This window comes from Gorilla gorilla, chromosome 8, assembly GCF_029281585.2.
Source record: "Gorilla gorilla gorilla isolate KB3781 chromosome 8, NHGRI_mGorGor1-v2.1_pri, whole genome shotgun sequence".
NCBI lineage: Eukaryota > Metazoa > Chordata > Mammalia > Primates > Hominidae > Gorilla > Gorilla gorilla.
Genome location: NC_073232.2, coordinates 117,524,544 through 117,543,627, shown reverse-complemented (window position 1 = coordinate 117,543,627; position 19,084 = coordinate 117,524,544). Strand labels below are relative to the sequence as shown.

At 40.9% G+C, this 19,084-nt stretch overlaps 1 protein-coding gene across 1 annotated transcript in view; it reads right to left on the bottom strand.

Moving 5' to 3' along the window:
• Positions 1–42: 42 nt before the first annotated feature.
• SORCS3 (sortilin related VPS10 domain containing receptor 3) overlaps positions 43–19,084 on the bottom strand; it is a 627,364-nt gene continuing 608,322 nt past the window's right edge. Inside the window, exons 22-27 of the mRNA XM_055352055.2 lie at positions 17,967–18,079; positions 12,396–12,527; positions 9,486–9,585; positions 8,363–8,468; positions 2,791–2,951; positions 43–1,970 (exon numbers count right to left, since the gene is read on the bottom strand). Of these exons, the coding sequence (XP_055208030.2) occupies positions 1,906–1,970; positions 2,791–2,951; positions 8,363–8,468; positions 9,486–9,585; positions 12,396–12,527; positions 17,967–18,079 (677 nt within the window). The 3' untranslated portion in view covers positions 43–1,905. The remainder of the gene's footprint in view (positions 1,971–2,790; positions 2,952–8,362; positions 8,469–9,485; positions 9,586–12,395; positions 12,528–17,966; positions 18,080–19,084) is intronic.

Sequence of the window (19,084 nt, the reverse complement as noted above, 5' to 3'; positions counted from 1 at the left end):
AAAGAAAACTCCCCAAAGAGAAAACTCAGCCACGTCTGTAGCTTTGATGTACAAAAATACATTTATTTTCAACAATTTCAAAACCACTGTCTTTTTTTACAGTAGAAATATTCAAGTGGAACAATAAAACCAAGAACAGTATATGTACATATACTGTATATATAGATATGAGTCATGCATTTGTATTCCAGTGTTTAGTACAAGTATTGCAATTGTCTGCCCCATTTAACCCTTGAAACAAAAAAGCAGGATCTTTAGAAATATTCCTAATACTGATCTACGCTGTAGCCAGCCAGATTTCTCTATATCACATTCTCTCTGTCTCACAAAGAAGAATGGGAACAACATCCCACAAAAATTAACAGGTACAAAATGTGGCCTTTCCTCCCATATATATACATTATATCATTTTCAAAAATAAGTGTGCTCAGGCTAAGCCTGAAAATAAAAACAATGCTTACAGCATGGCTTAACATGACCCTATTGAAAAAAATCGGTATGTGTAAATGTGTGAAGGGGCTGAGGTGCTGGAAAAGCTAACAGGCTTTGAAAGCCATTCACCCCAGAGGCAAGAACTACCTTAAGGGAACTAAAGGCAGACATTTGACTTTAAGGAAGTTGTGTACATCTGACAAGCAAATAGCACAGCTTTGCTAAAATTGCCTTTGACTAATATCATTAAAGGCTAGACCCCTACTTAGCCTGGAGAGTTTTGCATGAACTCATAATTCCACAAATGCCTCCTCCCTTCCAACCTCTTTAACTCCTCCCATGCCAAGAGACATTCACTGGGCTTTACCTAGTGCCCAGGGGACTTTTCTGAGCTCAGAATAGCCTGAGAATTCACCATAAGCATTATGCATTTTCATAGAATCCAATTTAAAAACAGATTGTCATTTTAAGATCCACTGACTGCCTTCTTTAGAAAAAAATATTTTCTCAGACTGATAAATATCGAGTTTTTCCTTTTAGAGAGGAAGCTGTTTTCCCCCATCTGGGTCTCAGTATGAAGCCTCTAGTGGGCCTCTTCTTCACCTTTCATGTCATTCTTGGAACAAAAATGACTACCATGTTCTATGATGTCACTAGAGTCCTTCCTTTATCAATTGCCCCAGAGAAGCCCCTCCCCCCACCCCCCTTTATATACATAAGTAGAAACCAGCTATGGCATGGACAAGGAGATGCAAGAGTTAAGTGTGACAGACAACAGGAGAGCATCCAAACCCAATGCATTGAGCAGGCCTGGCGGGTTGGTCAGCTCTGAGGGCCAGTGCGTAAACCAACACACGCATCTTTCTTTTTTCTGTTTTCCTTTTTACTAAACATTAAATTATTTCTTAGGAAATAAAAAGCTATTTACATTGTAATTATATACAATAAGCCATCTGTAGCCTCACTATGGACATGCACAAGGCAGGGCCTCTTTCACAAAGTTGTGCACGCTTTCTGCAGCTATATCCACCCCCACCAACCTACTTCCTGCGGATCTAACTGGGAAATGATCTGTGTTGTATGTGTGTGTGCTGGGGGAAGGGGAGAGTGTTGGTGATTCTGCTGTGGGGATGAGAGGTTCACAAAGAGCCAACCCAACTTCAATTTTGAAAAAAGGGAGACCACGAGGAAAAAGAAAGTCTTTAAGCTACCAATGGCAGAGTAAAGCGAGGAGGCTGTGGGAAGATGCATCCTTTGCTCTTAGCACAAATACAGCCATTTATTCCCTTTGTCTCATTTCAATCAGCTAAGAATGCCCTTTTCTCCCAAAGCTAGGCATTTGCCTGCTATTTATGAAGGGGCCCTTGGTAAACAAAAGGTAAAAAAGACATTTTTATTTTTCCATAATAATAGTAATAGTAATCATCAAAAATAAAAAGTCAGAAAGGTGGTTGACCACGTGGCTTGCTGGTATTAAACACTAGTGCAGTTGGGGATCTCCTTTGTGCTTTCGCTGTTTGCAATAGTGGCAATGCCTCCTGCAGAGAAGAGAAGACACAGGGAGAAATGGATGTGAGTTCCACAAGGGCAGGGATCTTAGTTTTATTCACTGCTAAATACCAAGCCACCCAGAACAGGTGCTTAATAGGAATTTATTTAAAAGGCACCTGGATATCGTTACCTATCAGCTCACTGACTTATGTCATCCATGTTTAACATATGCTACCTCCCACACTAGCATATAGGTGGGATCAAGACATTGACTGCCATCTTATATTCTATTGATAACAACAGTAACAGCCAATGTGTATTGAAACTTACTATGTGGCAGGCACTGGGCTAATGACATAACAGCATGTCATTACCACAACAGTCTTAAAATTGTTTTTTTTAGGTACTACACAGAAATAGAAATGAATCATAAGTACTACTACTCCCATTTCACAGATCAGGAATTTGAGGCACAGAGAGGTCACAGATGTAGTAGATTAGCAGAGCAAGAAAAATGGATCCAGGGCTATCTGATGCCAGATTCCACATTCATGTAATTATTAGTAAGGACATATAATACTTTTGCTTTATAGAAAAAGAAGAAAAAGCCCGTCAGTAATGGATAGTTGGTTTCATCCCTAACCCACTCAGACTCCAGTATTTCCAATCCTGATTGACTTCTAAGGGGAAAAATATCTGCCAATTTCGCGTGGCCAGAGGTGGCAGACAAATTTAAAACATGATTCTGTCACTGTAGGTAGTTGTTTGTCCCCACCCTCCAGTCCAGTAATGTATGGGGGACAGATGAAGCAGGCCAGTGTTTAGAGGACACAGAACAGAGGAGTTTAGTGGAGCAGGAGCATGTACCTATGACCCGCGTGTCCAGCTCTTTGTCCAGCAGCTCCTCAGGCTCCGTAAAGTCACTGAGTGTGATTTTGGGGGCGTTTTCACTTTGGCTGACTGACCCAATCATCTCCTGCTCCTTGTCGTGTTGGACTTGAGCATAGATGTTAATCCAAGGGATTTTCCTACATGGAACAGGAGCAAAATCAGGTTAAGATCACAGGGTGTGCCAAACTTGGGCAGCTGGAAATCCTGGGGGATAAGGGCAGGAAGAAGCTATTAATAGGAAGGGTCCATGTCAGGGAAAGATATTGGTAACCCCAGAGACAATGAGGCTACAAGGTCAAGGAACACAAAGCCAGCCAGGAACCCAGATGCCCAGGGAAGATGTAAACCATAGAACTCCCTGAGGAATGCACCTTTTCCTGTGGGTAAAAAACAAGAAGGTATAAACAAAAAGGCAGTTAGATAATAAAACCCTATAAATATTTACCTGGTATTAAGTTTTTAAAGGAGCTGGACTTTGAAACTCTAAGTGTGTACAGAGTGAAAATACACCTATTTCTAAGGTTGCATCAATTTAATCAATCCACATTGGCTTTTTAAAAATAAATAGTCAAGAAATAACAGATTCATAGCCTTTGCTACAATTTTCAGAGCATCACTTATGGGATAAGTACCTTAAATACTTGGATAGTTTCCTCATCTGTTCAATGGGGATGACAATAGCTTCTTTTTGGATTTTGGAGATGATTAAGGATTAAGAGAAGCTAAATAGCTCCATTCAAAGACAGAAAAGTAGTAGGTGGGATTTGGAAACACAAGGCAGACTAGCTTGGGGTTGGAGAAGTGAGCGGCTTCACACTGAAATCTTCTTGAGGCATTCATCTTCTGACCCATCTTCATTATCTCCTCACACGCTGTGTGTTCCAGCCTCGGGAGACTCCTTCGCATTCCTTTAATCCAGGGCTTCTCAAACATTAACAGGCTTAAGTATCACCCAGAGTCTTCCTTAAAATGTGAATTGTGGCTCTGTAAGTCTGGACTGGATGGGTTGAGATTCTGCAATTCTGCCAAGCTCCCAGGTGATGCTGATGCTGCTCTTCAGTTGGAGACCCAAATTTTGAGTTACAAGACTCTAATAGAAGCAGCTCTTCAACATCTTGGGGACTTAGAACCAACTGTTCCCTCTGCCTGTAACTGCCCTCTGCTCTTCTCAGAGCTTGGCTTACATGTCATCTCTGAGAGGCTTCCCCTGACTATCCAACTTTCCATTATAAACATGAAACGATGCAACACTGCCTACGTAAGAAATAAATATGGTGTTGGTTTAGGGTGATGTAATAGGCAATGTTTATTGACTTGTTTTCTGTCTTTCTGTCCCACTATACTAACAGCCCCATGTAGGCAAGGTCTATGTTTTCTATCCTCTCTGCTATCCACATGACTTAGCACAGTGTTTGGCACATGGTTAACATTTATTAAGCATTTTTTGAATCAATGAATAAATTACCTTAAATCCTGTGCTCTTTCTACTTTACTATACTATATTTGTCAATAAAAAGATTATATTTTTATTTTAGAATATCACTTCTAGAAGAGACCCCTCTTACCTCATCAAAGGATGGGGAAATTAGACTAATGTCTAGACATTTCACAAAGCCAATTACTAGCATAGATATCACTGAAACTTGGGACATCGGACACCCACCCTAATCCAGGACATCCCATGCAACTCTAAAGGAAAATCACTTTGTTGTCCTTGTGCCAAGCAGTGGTATTCTCAAGCTTCTACATTCCCCTATCTGCTCCAACTCCAAATGATGCGAAATGTGGAAGCACTTAATACGGGTTTCCTGCAGCTAATTCAGAAGAAAAAATCTGAAAATAGGTTTAAAACACATAGTTGCTTCTAATTATTTTTTACATTCAGTTTTCATGTCTTTAATGTTTGCTTTCCATACATTAAAGGAGGTGTCCCCATGACCCCTACTGGTCTAAGCCAGTTTAATATAATTTACAAGAACCCAAAGTGAACAGCATCCACGTGAGGCAGAACACTAGGCTCTCTAAATGTGGTATAATTAAAAATTAATGCTGGCCTTTATATTCCTTTTTATATAAATGAAAATACAGTCTAATAACTTAGATTCCTCCCAATCATAAAAGTACATATTGCTCATGAAGGTTGGGATCAACTGTAATATTTATTAGGTCTGGGGGTGGTTAAACCATTCCTGATCACATAAGTCTGTGTACTTCACAGTTGTAACCAGAGTCAACTGCCTCCCCTTTCCTGCTTTGCTCACAATACCTATGAGGATTTGGATAAACTTGCCCTTATAGAGATTATTCGCTTTATTTCAATTTCCAAATAACACATCTAAAAACTGGCATATTTTTCATCTTTTTCCAATCGATGGTTGGAAGAGAATAAATTTCGTATCTCAATTTGCATAATTTTAAAAATTTGTCAAGTTGCTTTTCATTTCTTAACACATCCGCTTGTAGGACTGTTGAGAATATAAGTCTGAACTCCACTTCTGCATACAAGGAATGTGGGAAATGAAGAGATCAAGAGACATGTCTTGGACCAACATTCATACGGGTTTAAATAAGAGGAGTAATATGGATAGCCTCAAGTCTCCCTCTAAAAACAAAAAACAAAACCCAACTGCAGTTTGTATCTATTTATCCATCTATTATGAGTGTTAGAAGCCTGTAGGAGGAAATTTAGAGAAAGCAAAGTGGGCTTTGGACTATAAGGAAAGCCCTTCTAAAAAAAGATTGGAAGGAATATAGAAGCTCAAATGTTTTCCTGGATAGAGAAAAAGCAGATCTTCAGTTATGGAAAGAAATTCTTGTTAGGCAGTCTTCAGAAAGAAAAGCCATCTCATGATGATTTTTAATTATATTACTTGAGACATAAGAAAATAGCAGTCACTATCCAAGAGCAAGAGAGACTGCGAGAGGCCAGGTGATACTCATTTAAAGGAAGCTTGGGGCTCATAGTAATTCTATTCTCTTTTTCTATGTCAAGTGACCACTTGGGATACTGAGATCATTTCCAGTGCCTGGCACACAGGAAGTACTCAATAAATGTTTGTAGGATGAATGAATGTCTCAATGTGTTAATACTGGCAATTACAGAGAGGAAGCTTTGGATCTGGAAACTCAGTATGGCCAATGATCTGGACACAGAAACAGAAATGTCTTTACACTAAACTGTGCTGCTCAACAGAGCGTTTAATGGCCAGGTGTTGCTGTTTACACTTAATTAATTAAAGTTGAATATAATTAAAATTCAGTTCCTCAGTCAGACTACTGGCTACTGTATTAAACAGTACCGATGATAGAGCATTTTAAACATTGCCACAGTTCTATTGGATAGTAATGAAAGAAGCAAAGGAGACTTTGGGAATCCAGGGCTAGGAACCTGACCTACGTACTTGTTGCGAGCCAGGTACACTCCATGTTGCCATTACTGGGGTTCCATGTGATGAGTGGGGAAAAGAGACCAAAAAAATAAAAGAAAATCCCACAGAATTTCAACCAAAGGGCTTAAGCATTGGGAGTAAAACTTCCAGGAAAAGGAGCCAGAAAAGTAAAGGTTAACTGATGACTAGTTACTGTTAACTGATGCTGCTATTGTCCAGTTTGATTGGAGTTTATTTCCTGTGGCCTCAGCTGCATGACTCACTGTCAGGGACACAGAAAAGGTGGGCTGATACCTGGGAACTACAAAGGTAGAATTTTTTAGAGATGTCATTACCTGGTATGGATTCATTATTAAAGTGTATACATTTAAAGATGCCTACATTAGTAAGTTGACCGTCTAAGGAGTTTAACAGCATTTATAAAAAGAAAACAAAACAAAACAAAACAAAAAAAGAAGTTTTCCAAGTCACAGTATAAGTGATCCTTAAGTATCCTTACTTTGGATCGACCTGACACAAAAGCCACAAAAGACTCTTTACAGGACTTCTATTGGCCCTTGTCCTCAGCAACTATGCTGCTCTGGGAGTCAGAGATGAGACATTTGGTTTAGTTGATTGTCACGCCCAGCAACCACCAGCCTTCCTCACAATCAAATTCTTGGCTGAGTGAAAAGTGAAATGTTCTTTGCATATAATTGAAGTACATCTATAAATAAATGGGTGTTGCCTTAACCAGGCTGTTTCTATATTGAACCTTTTCTCACTTTGTGACATAAAGGTTTTATCCACCCTTCAAAGGGAACAGGGGTATGTGGGTTAACACATCTTGATCCAAGAGGACATGAACTCACATACTGGTCTATAAATTGAGTAGGAAGGTGAATCTCACTCTGTCCTTCTAGAGACCGTGGAGGGTGTTGATAGAATTCCTGCTGCTGCGGCTAATGCTGAGAGGTATATTGAATTAAACTGGTGTTTTTAAGAAAATGAAATAGCCACTAAAGGAGAGATAAGCAGGAAGAAGGGGGGCAGGAAGAGTCAGGCACCTTTACCACTGATCTCTACCAAAACCTAAAAGCATTATCTTTAGTTCCTGGAAAGACTCCAGGACTAAAAGAGGCTTTCAAACTCATCTGACAATAATTAATGACATTTTTACTTTACCCAGGCTTCCCAGGGAGCGCATTTCTAGGCCACTGATAAAATTTCTGAGGGCCTATTATGTGACAGTTTATGGCACAGAGGGCATCTTTGGCAGGCATGTGCTTTGTTATTTATAATAGCATAGCTTTGTTGATTACTTAGTACGTAGCACCTACACACACTATGACATTTAAATCATATAGCAAACCTATAAAATATTATTGCTATTCTCATTTTACCAATGAAGAAATTAAGACTTAGAGAGGCAAATAACAATTTCCCAAGGTTACAAACGCTAAAAGTTAAAATTGGATCTTATTTCAGAGTTTATACTCTTAATTAGTATACATCCTAGTAGAAGTTATAATTTGAATGTTAGTAAAAAATTATTGATTTCAATTTTACGTTTCTAATAATATCTTGTTATACCACCCCTTTTGTGGCTTTCAAAAATAATTTCTCAAGACATGTGGAGTTTTGTTCTCCTAATCAATTTCCCTTTAGAATAGGAAAAAGAGGGAGAGGGATGATAGTTGAATATCTTTAGCATGCAAATTTAAAGAGAGATGCTGAATAGCTGCAACAGGAGATAAAAAAATGCATCGGTGTCTGTACATGTGTGTATCAAATTTTAGCTGCATTTTCCCTATTCAACCACCTGAATGGATGTTGATCCATATAGAAAGATCTTCTGAATATATAAGACCTTACTTTAGAAGTTTGATTGAGGTTTGAAAACCCCTTACACTTCTCTTGAAGATAATAAATTGATTTCATTGGCCAGTCTTTATTTACCTAACTCATTACACCTATAAATCATAATAGATAGAGTTCAGAGTCTCAAACCCATTTAATCCACGACCCTCAACCATTCTTGCTTTTACCCATTGTCAAACAGAAGTTCAAGGAGAATTAAAAATCACATTCTTGCGATGAGTTTAGTAAAGTTAGTTATAGGAAGAATCATTTGCAATGACCCCAACCCCACTACTAAATTGAGTGATAATAGGACATACCTTTTAAACTTGTAGATCAAAAACACAGCCAGGCCAACAAATACCACTGATAATAGCATAAGCATGGCTGAGCTGCTGTGCCCAGCACTGGAGTCCACCAATGGAGCTTGGAAAGAAGAACAGATAAGGAAAAGAACAGATATGCTCACTTGGAAGCTGTTAGCTGGAGGGAGTATTCATTGCAGGAAGGAGGCCACTGATCTCCATCCTTAGGTCTAGTCTCCAATTCCCCTGCCTGATATCTGGGTGCAGAAAGTCTGGCTTCAATGATGACAATGGCACCTGAGTACAGCTTCTTAGGGAAAGTAAACTTCTCTGTTCAGCCTGCGGAAACTTGCTAGTTCTTGGTATAAATTGAACAACGTATGTCCAGCTCAGGGGAGTGGAATAAGGGCTCCAGTGCTCTTTCTCTTAGATAGGCTGCATGCCTGTCACCATAATTACAGGGAGCCCATTTGAAATTTTGGGTTAAGTACTAATGCAGTGTTTCATTCTCTTCCTTTACACTGTTCTGATAAAAACCCACTGGATGGGCACATTTGTGACCTACACCTTGGAAAAGTCTTACATTATTAAGAACCATTTAATAAACAGGCTTTCCCAGACAGCCCAAAGTAGATGCCCAATGGGACATGCCTTTTTAGATTTTTTCACAAATAAGCCAACTAGAGTTTGTTCCTGTTTCTACTTTGACTCACACATTGTAAACTAGAAGGGAGTTTTAAAGTTCTGTGGCCTACCATCCAAGATTCATAAAATCAGATAATCGAATGAATGAAGACAGCTAGAGGACTATCCAATATAATCCCAACTGTCACAGACAAAATAAAGAAATATACAAGCAAACAAATGAATAAGGTTAAGACCCAAGGAAATTGTAGGTTTTCTCCGAGACTGTCTAGGGATTCAATGGCAAAGCTACTCCTAAGAAAGTCTTCTTGCAGGATGCCTTCAGAACAATGTGACTGATGTGACCAATCCTTCTGAACCATAACTACAAAAAGGACCCTTCTACAAAGCCACTTTCAGACATTATGCAGCAGGGTTTCACGATTCTCTCCTCCTTTTCTCTCTGGGATAACAGATCCTCTTTCCCATTTCCCCAGTTCCCAGTGGCACTCACCTAACGTCAGCTGTGTGACATACACAATGACTTGTACCCCCGGCTTCAGCTCAAACTGGACCAAATTTTGGTTGAGAGCATTAAACAGTGTTTCTACAATCTGAAAAAATAAGACAGGATGCAGGGGGTGACATGACATGCAATGATGCTCCCTCATGGGGTAAGAAACCAAGGACAAGGTCAATAGGTAAAAAGTCACCATGGTTCAATTAGGGATAAGATAGTGGAAAATATTTATCGATTTGGTTCTCACAGCCCTTGGAGCCTTGTGAAACCAAGGAAGTACAGTTGACCCTTGAACTATACGGTTTTGTTTTTGTTTTGTTTTGTTTTGTTTTATACTTTTAGGGTACATGTGCACAACGTACAGGTTAGTTACACATGTATACATGTGCCATGTTGGTGTGCTGCACGCATTAACTCGTCATTTAACATTAGGTATATCTCCTAATGCTATCCCTCCCTCCTCCCCCGACCCCACAACAGGCCCAGGTGTGTGATGTTCCCCTTCCTGCGTCCATGTGTTCTCATTGTTCAATTCCCACCTATGAGTGAGACCATGCGGACAGTTTTGAATTAAGCAGATCCACTTTTTTTTTTTTTTTTTTTTTTTTGAGACGGAGTCTCGCTGTCGCCCAGGTTGGAGTGCAGTGGCGAGATCTCGGCTCACTGCAGGCTCCGCCCCGCCCCGCCCCCCCCTCCCCGCGTTCAAGCCATTCTCCTGCCTCAGCCTCCTGAGTAGCTGGGACTACAGGAGCCCGCCTCCTCGCCCGGCTAATTTTTTGTATTTTTAGTAGAGACGGGGTTTCACCATGTTAGCCAGGATGGTCTCGATCTCCTGACCTCGTGATCCACCCACCTCAGCCTCCCAAAGTGCTGGGATTACAGGCGTGAGCCACCGCGCCTGGCCACAGATCCACTTCTATGTGGATTTTTTCAACAAAATGTGGATGGAAAATACAGTATTCACAGGATGTGAAACCTGCATATACAGAGGCCCAACTACTTCTTCTTCTTCTTTTTTTTAGATGGAATCTCACTCTGTCGCCAGGCTGGAGTGCAGTGGCATGATCTTGACTCGCTGCAACCTCTCCCTCCTGGGTTCAAGCGATTCTCCTGCCTCAGCCTCCTGAGTAGCTGGGATTATAGGCACGTGCCACCACGCCAAGCTAATTTTTGTATTTTTAGTAGAGACTGGGTTTCACCATGTTGCAGAGGCCCAACTTCTTACATGCAGGTTCTGCAGGGCCAACTGCAGGACTTCAAGATGCACAGATTTGGTATATCAGAAGTCCTAGAACCATTCTCCTACGTATACTGAGAGACAACTACAGATGGTAATATTTGCTTATTCTGGAGAGGAGAGTGAGAGACTGAAAGAGGCATGCCTACAGTCACTGGTGAATTAGAGCTATAATAGACATAGATGTTTCATTCAACTCCTAGTTCACAGCTCTTTTATCCATGCCTTTAAAACACTCTAAAAAGACCTGTTATGGGTTCCAATGAAAGAAGTTCAACCCATCATTAGCTCTGTAATCTGATGAAGTCATAGACACAGGGGATGTCGGCCGCTGCCAGGATTCATGCAGGTACATATACTACCAGCCCACTCCTCTGCGTTTTCTATCTTAGAGACAATGGGAAGCAAACATCAAAGCAGAAGCTGCCTCCTTTTTATGGGATAATTTTTGTTCTTTACTTTTCCCTAGCAAGTCGCAGAACACATAACATCGATTTAATCACTCTGTAATTCCCACATGAAAGCTGAGGCCGACTTAGGCTGTTGTCCCTAACTCTTATCTCGCTGTATGCGCCTTAATATCACAGCTGCTATTCATCACTGTAATTACCTATTTATCTAAATGGATGGATATTGTAGCTTCCAAATATAGTTCACACATGCCACTTGCTATTTCAGAATAAAGAGGTCTTGTAAAAGTGATGTATGCATTAAGAAGCTAAATTTATTTCTGGCCAACTTCAATATGCAACCCTGCAATGCAAGAAATTATTTCTCAGAGAAACTGCAATCACATCTCTACCGCTCAACGTCTGTGGATGGCTGTAAGTAAGGATGGGGTGATGGCCAGTGAGTATCATAGGGACACAAAATATGTCTGTACAATGATTACCTCATATGAGAGCAAATGTTTGTGATTCATGCCGATTTTCTGCAGCCTCATGCTCACTTATTTCTATTGCACCTGACTAAGCATCATGAGAAAGAAAGGAAGGGTGAAACAGTGCAAGCATTAAGACCTCAGGAGGAATAGAGGATGAAAAGGAGAAACACCAGTCCTGCCATCCCCTTTACTTCCAGGACAGTGTGCAGATCACAGTATAGTTCTATATGCCCATTTGATAAGAACAGTAAATCACAATCCCTTTTGGAAATGTTGCTTCCTTAGTTAAAGCAAAGAGAGGCAATACATCCCTCTCCAAAAAATCATGTTTGAAGGCAGTTCATTTTCTCCCCAGAAGCAGAGCTTAACATTGGCCAGGATTTTTAAGGGCCAGTGCAGTTTAAAGACAAGAGGCACATAGTCCCAGAAATAAACAAGGAAATTCAAATTCCCCTCTTCTTTCTCTCTCTGTTTCTCCCCCTCTCTCTGCTGCTCCCCTTCCCCTGTATCCCAGGAAGAGTCACTGGGAGGGAGACATGAGCTGGCACAGGGATGTCAGACATTGGAATGAATAATGCCAGGGGTGCCATTCCTTTCTGAGTAGCTGAATGCTCCAGTCTATTTGCACCTGTATTTACTCTGGGTAAGGGTGATTGCTCTTCAAAACCTTGGCTGTTGGGGTAATGGAAGAGAGCCTGTCTCCCTTTCTGGCTGAAAACAGCTTTGTGCCCTCTCAGGGTGTAGGGTGCAGGCAAGGGTCCCAGCCAGATTTACTTTCACTTACTTGTTCCAGGTCCCCTTCATTGCCTTTCCTCCTCTCTGTCAGGTTCTTGGGTGGAAGAATGAAAAGCTCTGCTGAAGTGGGGAGACCAGGAAACACGGCAATGAGGATCTGGTCCTCTGGGACACTGGTTACCTGCAAAGATGTTCAGACAAAGAGAGGCTGTGGAGGAGCCAGTCCTCCCCAAATCAATGACAAGAGCAGAGTGTGCACAGCCAGATGGCTCATGTGAGTTTTTCAAATGCAGCTTTTTAGGCACAGGCTCCAATATACATTCAGGCTTTCTTTCAGTTTTTCCCTTAGACCTGCTAGGTAAAACATTATTAGTTTCACTACCTCCCCTGCTCTTACATACATTTTTACTGAAACTAGAATGGTATTACAAATGATTTTTAAAACATTATTTGCTGGGAACATTGGCAAAAGTTCCTCTCATATTTTCCATTTGTCTATGAGAGCTAGAGCTGAAACACAGGCTGGGTGCAAATGAGGAAAAAGAAGTCATAAACAAACATGGGAAAATGCAAATTTAAAGAAAGCCGAGCAATACTTGCTTTCACTTATTAAAGCAGGATTTTTTTTAAGTGTAATAGCTAATATTGGTAAGACTGCATTGAAGGAAGTTCCCTCATTTGGCGCTGGCAGTGCTAGAAATTGATACACATTGCCAATTTGTTTTCTGAAAGACTTAATTTAAAGGCCATAAAAATATTCATACCCTTCAGTCAGTAACTGTAACTTGGTGAGTTTGTTCTAAAGACATGATCCAAAATATAGGAAAAGCCATATGCAGGAAAAAACACAACATTACTTATAATAGTAAATAAAGGGGAAAACCTTCAGTATTCAAACAAATAAGCAAATACTGGTATAATCACCTGATAGAATATTATGCCACCATTAAGATGATAATAAGTACTATGAGACAACATAGAAAAATACTTATGATAGCTGCATTCCAATCTATTTCCTTACATTTCTTTGGTTACAACTCTATGAAAATACAAATATATAGAAGAAAAAAATAACAAAATACTAAACGTGGTTAAGAGGCTGAGAATACGAGTGAATTTTTCTATTCCTGAGGGGTTAGTAAAAGAATGATACTGCTTTTTTGATAAAAACTTAAAAGTAAGCTTCTGTCTGAAGGCAAATTTTTAAAGAAAACAGGATGCTGAGTTCTCCCCTGTGAAGAGTAAGCTTGTTCTTTCCTGTGTGTCTCCTGAAGATCTTTTATCCAGAACATCACCACCTCTTCTGTCAATCCAAATATATAATTTGTGAATCAGGTGAAATACCCCCATCCTCCAAAGTGCCCCCTGACTATCTCTACCTGCAGTGATCTCCACCTTAGCCTCCCACCCCAAAAACCTCCAAATGACCATGTCCACTGCATTTCAGAGATATAGATCATGTCCACCGTGACACATGATTACATCTGTCTAGTGCAGTCTTTTCTCAGATAGATCCTGATATGGTTACGCTTTGTGTCCCCACCTAAATCTCACCTTGAATAGTAATCCCCAGAATCCCCAGGTGTTGAGGGAGGAATCAGGTGGAGATGATCGAATCCTAGGGGTGGTTTCCCCCATCCTGTTCTCATGATAGTGAGTTCTCATGAGAGCTAATGGTTTTATAAGGGGCCTTTCCCCCTTCGCTCTGCCACTCTTCTCTTTCCTGTCACCCTGTGAAGGGATGCCTTCCGCCATGATTGTTAAGTTTCCTGAGGCCTCCCCAGCCATGCAGAACTGTGAGTCAGTTAAACCTTTTTTCTTTATAAATTACCCAGTTTCGGGTATAGAAGTTTGAGAATGGACTAATACCGGTTCTTATGGTGTGATTGCCCAGATATTTCTGTCTGGGGTCTCACTGTTCCCAAGAATGCTTGACACAGAGTAAAAATTAAATAAATAGTTGCTAGATTGAACAGAAGCAGAGAGTTTGGTTGTTTTCCATTTGCTCAGCTCTGATTCCTATTTGGAATTAGGCTTACAGATTGGAGTTAACTCTCAGGGATGTGATAAAGAAAAGTGAAAGAGCCAGCCTGCAGGGAGGTAAGAAGCAGCAGTCAGAAGCCTAAAGAGTCCACCAACCAGGGAGGCATCCTCTTAACAGCCTGAGGTGGTTAGGTAGATGCCTCAACATTCTTCCAAAGCATGATCCTTAGTAGCATTAAGTCCTAATGCCCAAGTCCATAAGGCTGGGGGCCTTTAACTACCTTAAAGCAAGTCTCAGGAGGCCAGACTAGGGGCAAAATGCAGAGAATCACCCAGTGCAGTGAAGGGTTGGGTGGTGAGCTTATTCGTGCCTTGACTGGTGTGACCCTTTGTCTCAGGAAAGAACAATGTCAGGGAGTGTCAGTCCACCAATGCCCTTACAGAGACCTTGGAGCAGTGTATACAGATTCATTTAACCCATCCCAAGGGACATACGAGTGATTGGTCCTTGTGAGATTTGAGGTCTGAGAATCAACTGACAGGACTGATTATTATTATTGCAATTACAAGTTATTTCCTAAAAAGCTAGTATCTTTTTAATGAACGTAACCATACATAACACAACCCAATTCTGGATGCCTTGCAACCAAAGACATATGCTATGATCTGAATGTTTTTGCACCCCCCACCCCCATTCATCTGTCAAAACTGAATACCCAATGTGATGGTATCAGGGTGGGGCCTTGAGAGGTGATTAGGTCATAAGGGTGGAGCCCTCATGAATGGGATTAGTGCCTTTATAAAAGAGACCCCAGAGAGCCACCTTGCCCTTTCCACCATGTGAAGACACAGCAAGAAGGTTCTGCCTATGAATAAGCAAGGTGGCTTTCACCAGACATCAAATCTACCAGCATCTTGATCTTGTACTTCTCCGCCTCCAGAATTGTGAGAAATACACTTCTGTTGTTTATAAGCCACCCAGTTTATGGAACCTTGTTATAGCAGCCCAAACAGACTAACACAGCATACATAACAGTCTCATTCTCGTCTCATTTTTTCTTTGTTTTTTCTTTTTGTTTTTTTTTTGAGATGGAGTCTCACTCTGTCGCCTGGAGTGTACTGGAGCAATCTCAGTTCACTGCAACTGCCACCTCCTGGGTTCAAGCAATTATCCTGCCTCAGCCTCCTGAGTAGCTGGGACTATCGGCACGCACCACCATGCCCGGATAATTTTTTTTTATTTATTTTTGTAGAGATGGAGTTTCACTGTGTTGCCCAGGGTGGTCTCAAACTCCTGAGCTCAGGCAATCCACCTGCCTCGGCTCCCAAAGTGCTAGGATTACAGGCAGGAGCCACCGCTCCCAGCCCTCACTCTCATCTCTTTCTATGAATAGTCTCTTTGTAAAAAGATTTGAAGTGTAGTTACTCTTACAGACCGCTTCATACAGCAATGCTCCTATGTCATTCTCTTCTATTTATTCTTCTTCCTATCTGTCAGCTCCTTCTCCATGTCCTTCCTGGATCTTTCTCCTCTGCCTTGGGGAACCACCAGCAGTGTGTCTGCCTTGTCCCCCAACTCCTCTTTGGAGAGCCTAACAACCTCCACAGCCTCTTCTCTTACATCTCTCCCTCCAGCATGAACCTCTGCTTCATCTTCAGATCCATATTTTCAACCCTCCTGGTTATCTTCAACCAGTTGTTTCTCACGTGCTCCAGACTTACATTAAAAGTCAAATCATTATTGTTTCTCAAGTGTGTTTCTCCTACACAGTCCCCATCTTGATTAATGTAAGGTCATCTCCTACTGGTTCTTGTTGTCAGAGAATTTCTCTCTCCCTCTCACCCACACGACATTTCCTTAGTCACCAATTCTATTGTTAAATTTTTTAAGTAGCCTTTGCCTCTTTTTCTTGAGCACCTTATATTTCTGGCCTAGATAACTGCAGTGGTCTTTTAGCTGGTCACCTTTTGTGAAATGTCTCCCCAACTACGCATTGCCACCAGAACGGGTTACTGACATATAAACCTATTCTCTTACTGAAATAAAAAAAAGAATACTTTTCATACTTTTCATACTTCCCAGTGCCTACAGAATAGATGCCAAGCTTCTGTTGATCTCTCAAACCCTACACAATATGACATAACCATCCTAGCTCAATTTTAGCTGCCCTTGCCCTTATAACCTACAGACTGGCTACACCAAACTCTTTGCCATTTCCCAAATATGTTGTACTCTTTTTTTTTTTGAGATGGAGTCTCACTCTGTCACCAGGCTGGAGTGCAGTGGCGCAATATCTCGGCTCATGCAAGCTCCGCCTTTTGGGTTCAGGTGATTCTCCTGCCTCAGCCTCCCGAGTAGCTGGGACTACAGGCACACACCACCACACCCAGCTAGTTTTTGTACTTTTAGTAGAGACAGGGTTTCACCATGTTGGCCAGGATGGTCTCGATCTCTTGACCTCAGGTGATACACCCGCCTCAGCCTCCCAAAGTGTGCTGTACTCTTTATAGTCCATGACTTTGAACATGCTGCTCATTCAAACACCATCCTGCCCCTATTAACTGACATTTATCCTTGCAAACACAGTTCAAGTATTCTCTCCAAAGATGTTCCAAGAGTTCAACAAGTATTTATTGAGTTGCAAATCTGTGCCAAGTCTTCATGTCCCTGGATAGCGTGAATCATACTGTTCTCTCTGCCCCATAGAGATGCTGGCCATGCCTCTAGCTTAGAGCTGCTTACACATTAGACTTATTTCTACATTTCAATTGACCATGTTTTATTCATCAATATATTCTAGTGCCTACCTCTGAGAAAATGTTTAACAAAACCCTTTTACTTTCTCTAAGGCAAATTTGACCTTGGATTAACTCTGTAATTCTATTACCCTGCTGGAATGCTCTGATTCCTGGCCTGTAGCCTTCTGAGTGCCATCTGTGGCCAATGGTAGTCTTGTGAGTATAAATGTTTGGTTAAGAAGATCCTATTGGCGAACAAAGAGCCAGACAAGTGCATAATATTAGCAACAACTCAGTGAGTTGTCCATCCATTAGTGCATTAAAGGGATCAAGCCCCTATCTCAAACAAATTCATAATAAACATTGGGCCAGTTTCCTTCTTCAAACATTGAACTAGACTCTCTTTTATACTTCTCTTCCTCCTTCTTTAATCCTACAATTCTTGCTTTTTCTTCTTCTTCTTTTTTTTTTTTTTTTTTTGACAGAGTCTTGCTCTGTCACTCAGGCTGGAGTGCAATGGCGCAATCTCAGCACACTGCAACATCTACCTCCCTGGTTCAAGCAATTCTCATGCCTCAGCCACCTGAGTAGCTGGGATTACAGGTGTGCACCACCACATGCAGCTAATTTTTGTATTTTTAGTAGAGAGAGTTTTGCTATGTTGGCCAGGCTAGTCTCAAACTCCTGGTCTCAAGTGATCTGCCTGCCTTGGCCTCCCAAAGTGCTGGGATGACAGGTGTGAGCGACTGCACCCAGCCTCTTCTCTCTCTTTTTACAGAGAAATAATCTTTATCTAACTGTGGAATGCAGTTTCAATCCATGCCAATGTATTGTAGACCACACCATCTAGTTCTTTTCTTTATTCGCAAGAACTTAAACAAAGACAAAGCCAACTTACTTTAACCAGAGCTCGCTTGATGACATTGCCAATATCTTTTCTCCACTCAGGAATGTCAGGATTGTGGTAATCCAGGTTAGGAGAGAATGATAAAAGCTGGGACTGGAAATATTCTGCAGGGAGAGAGAATGTTTAAGTGAGGCTGGGAGAGTGAGAAGAGAGAGGGTGTGACAGGTGTGGAGCTCCACCATCACTGTGCTTTTGGTAAAAGTTCTACTCTTTCACCAGGCTTCTGCTAGAATTCCTTGTTCTCAGCTTGTTTCCTGACTTCTGAAATAAAGTAGAATTTGATGATTAGAAGTAGATTTGTGCTCCTACCAGTTTTGTTAGTTTCTAAGATCTTAAGCCTTTCTTCCTGTGTATTATCTGAAATGAAAGACAATTATGAAACTCCAGAAGGAGACGTCTGCTACTGTAGGTGGTACCAGGCAGAGCCAACACAAAGCATTAACAATTTGGGCTTGGTTGGAATGGAGTCTTTTCACTTCTCCTTCCTTAATCCCTTCACCCATTGTGCTAGAAACTGCCTCTGAGGATTAGAAAATAGGTTTAAACTTTGTATCTTGACCTGGTTGGTGAGTATACAAGTGCATTCACTTTGTGGTAATGCATAAAACTAAACACTTGTGACCTGCATGTTTCTGTATAAAATTTACAATACAATTAAAATGTTTACTTTGAAAGAAACACACAAACCTCCCATGTGCCCCTCGAAGAGCCTGAGAAGCAAGTTTGCAGAAAGGTAGGAAAAAGAATTTACCTGGTGTGAGGCTGGAGGAACATAATCTGATCAGAGGATCACAAGCTTTCACTTAACTTTCTAGAAAACCACAGTGATATTTACATTACATATGTAACAAACCTGCATGTTGTGCACATGTACCCTAAAACTTAAAGTATAATAAATTAAAAAAAGAAGAAATGAAGAAATGAAATGAAGAAATGTAAAACCAAAAAACCAATTACCATTAAAGAAATCAAACTAGTAATGAAAAATCTAAAAGAAAAGAAAAGAAAAGAAAACCACAGTGATACTGGTTGTGTCTAGGGACCTGGGAGAGGTTGCATGAAATGGCAGTAGAGGCACTTTCATTTATAATAAACTTAACAGTGGTTCT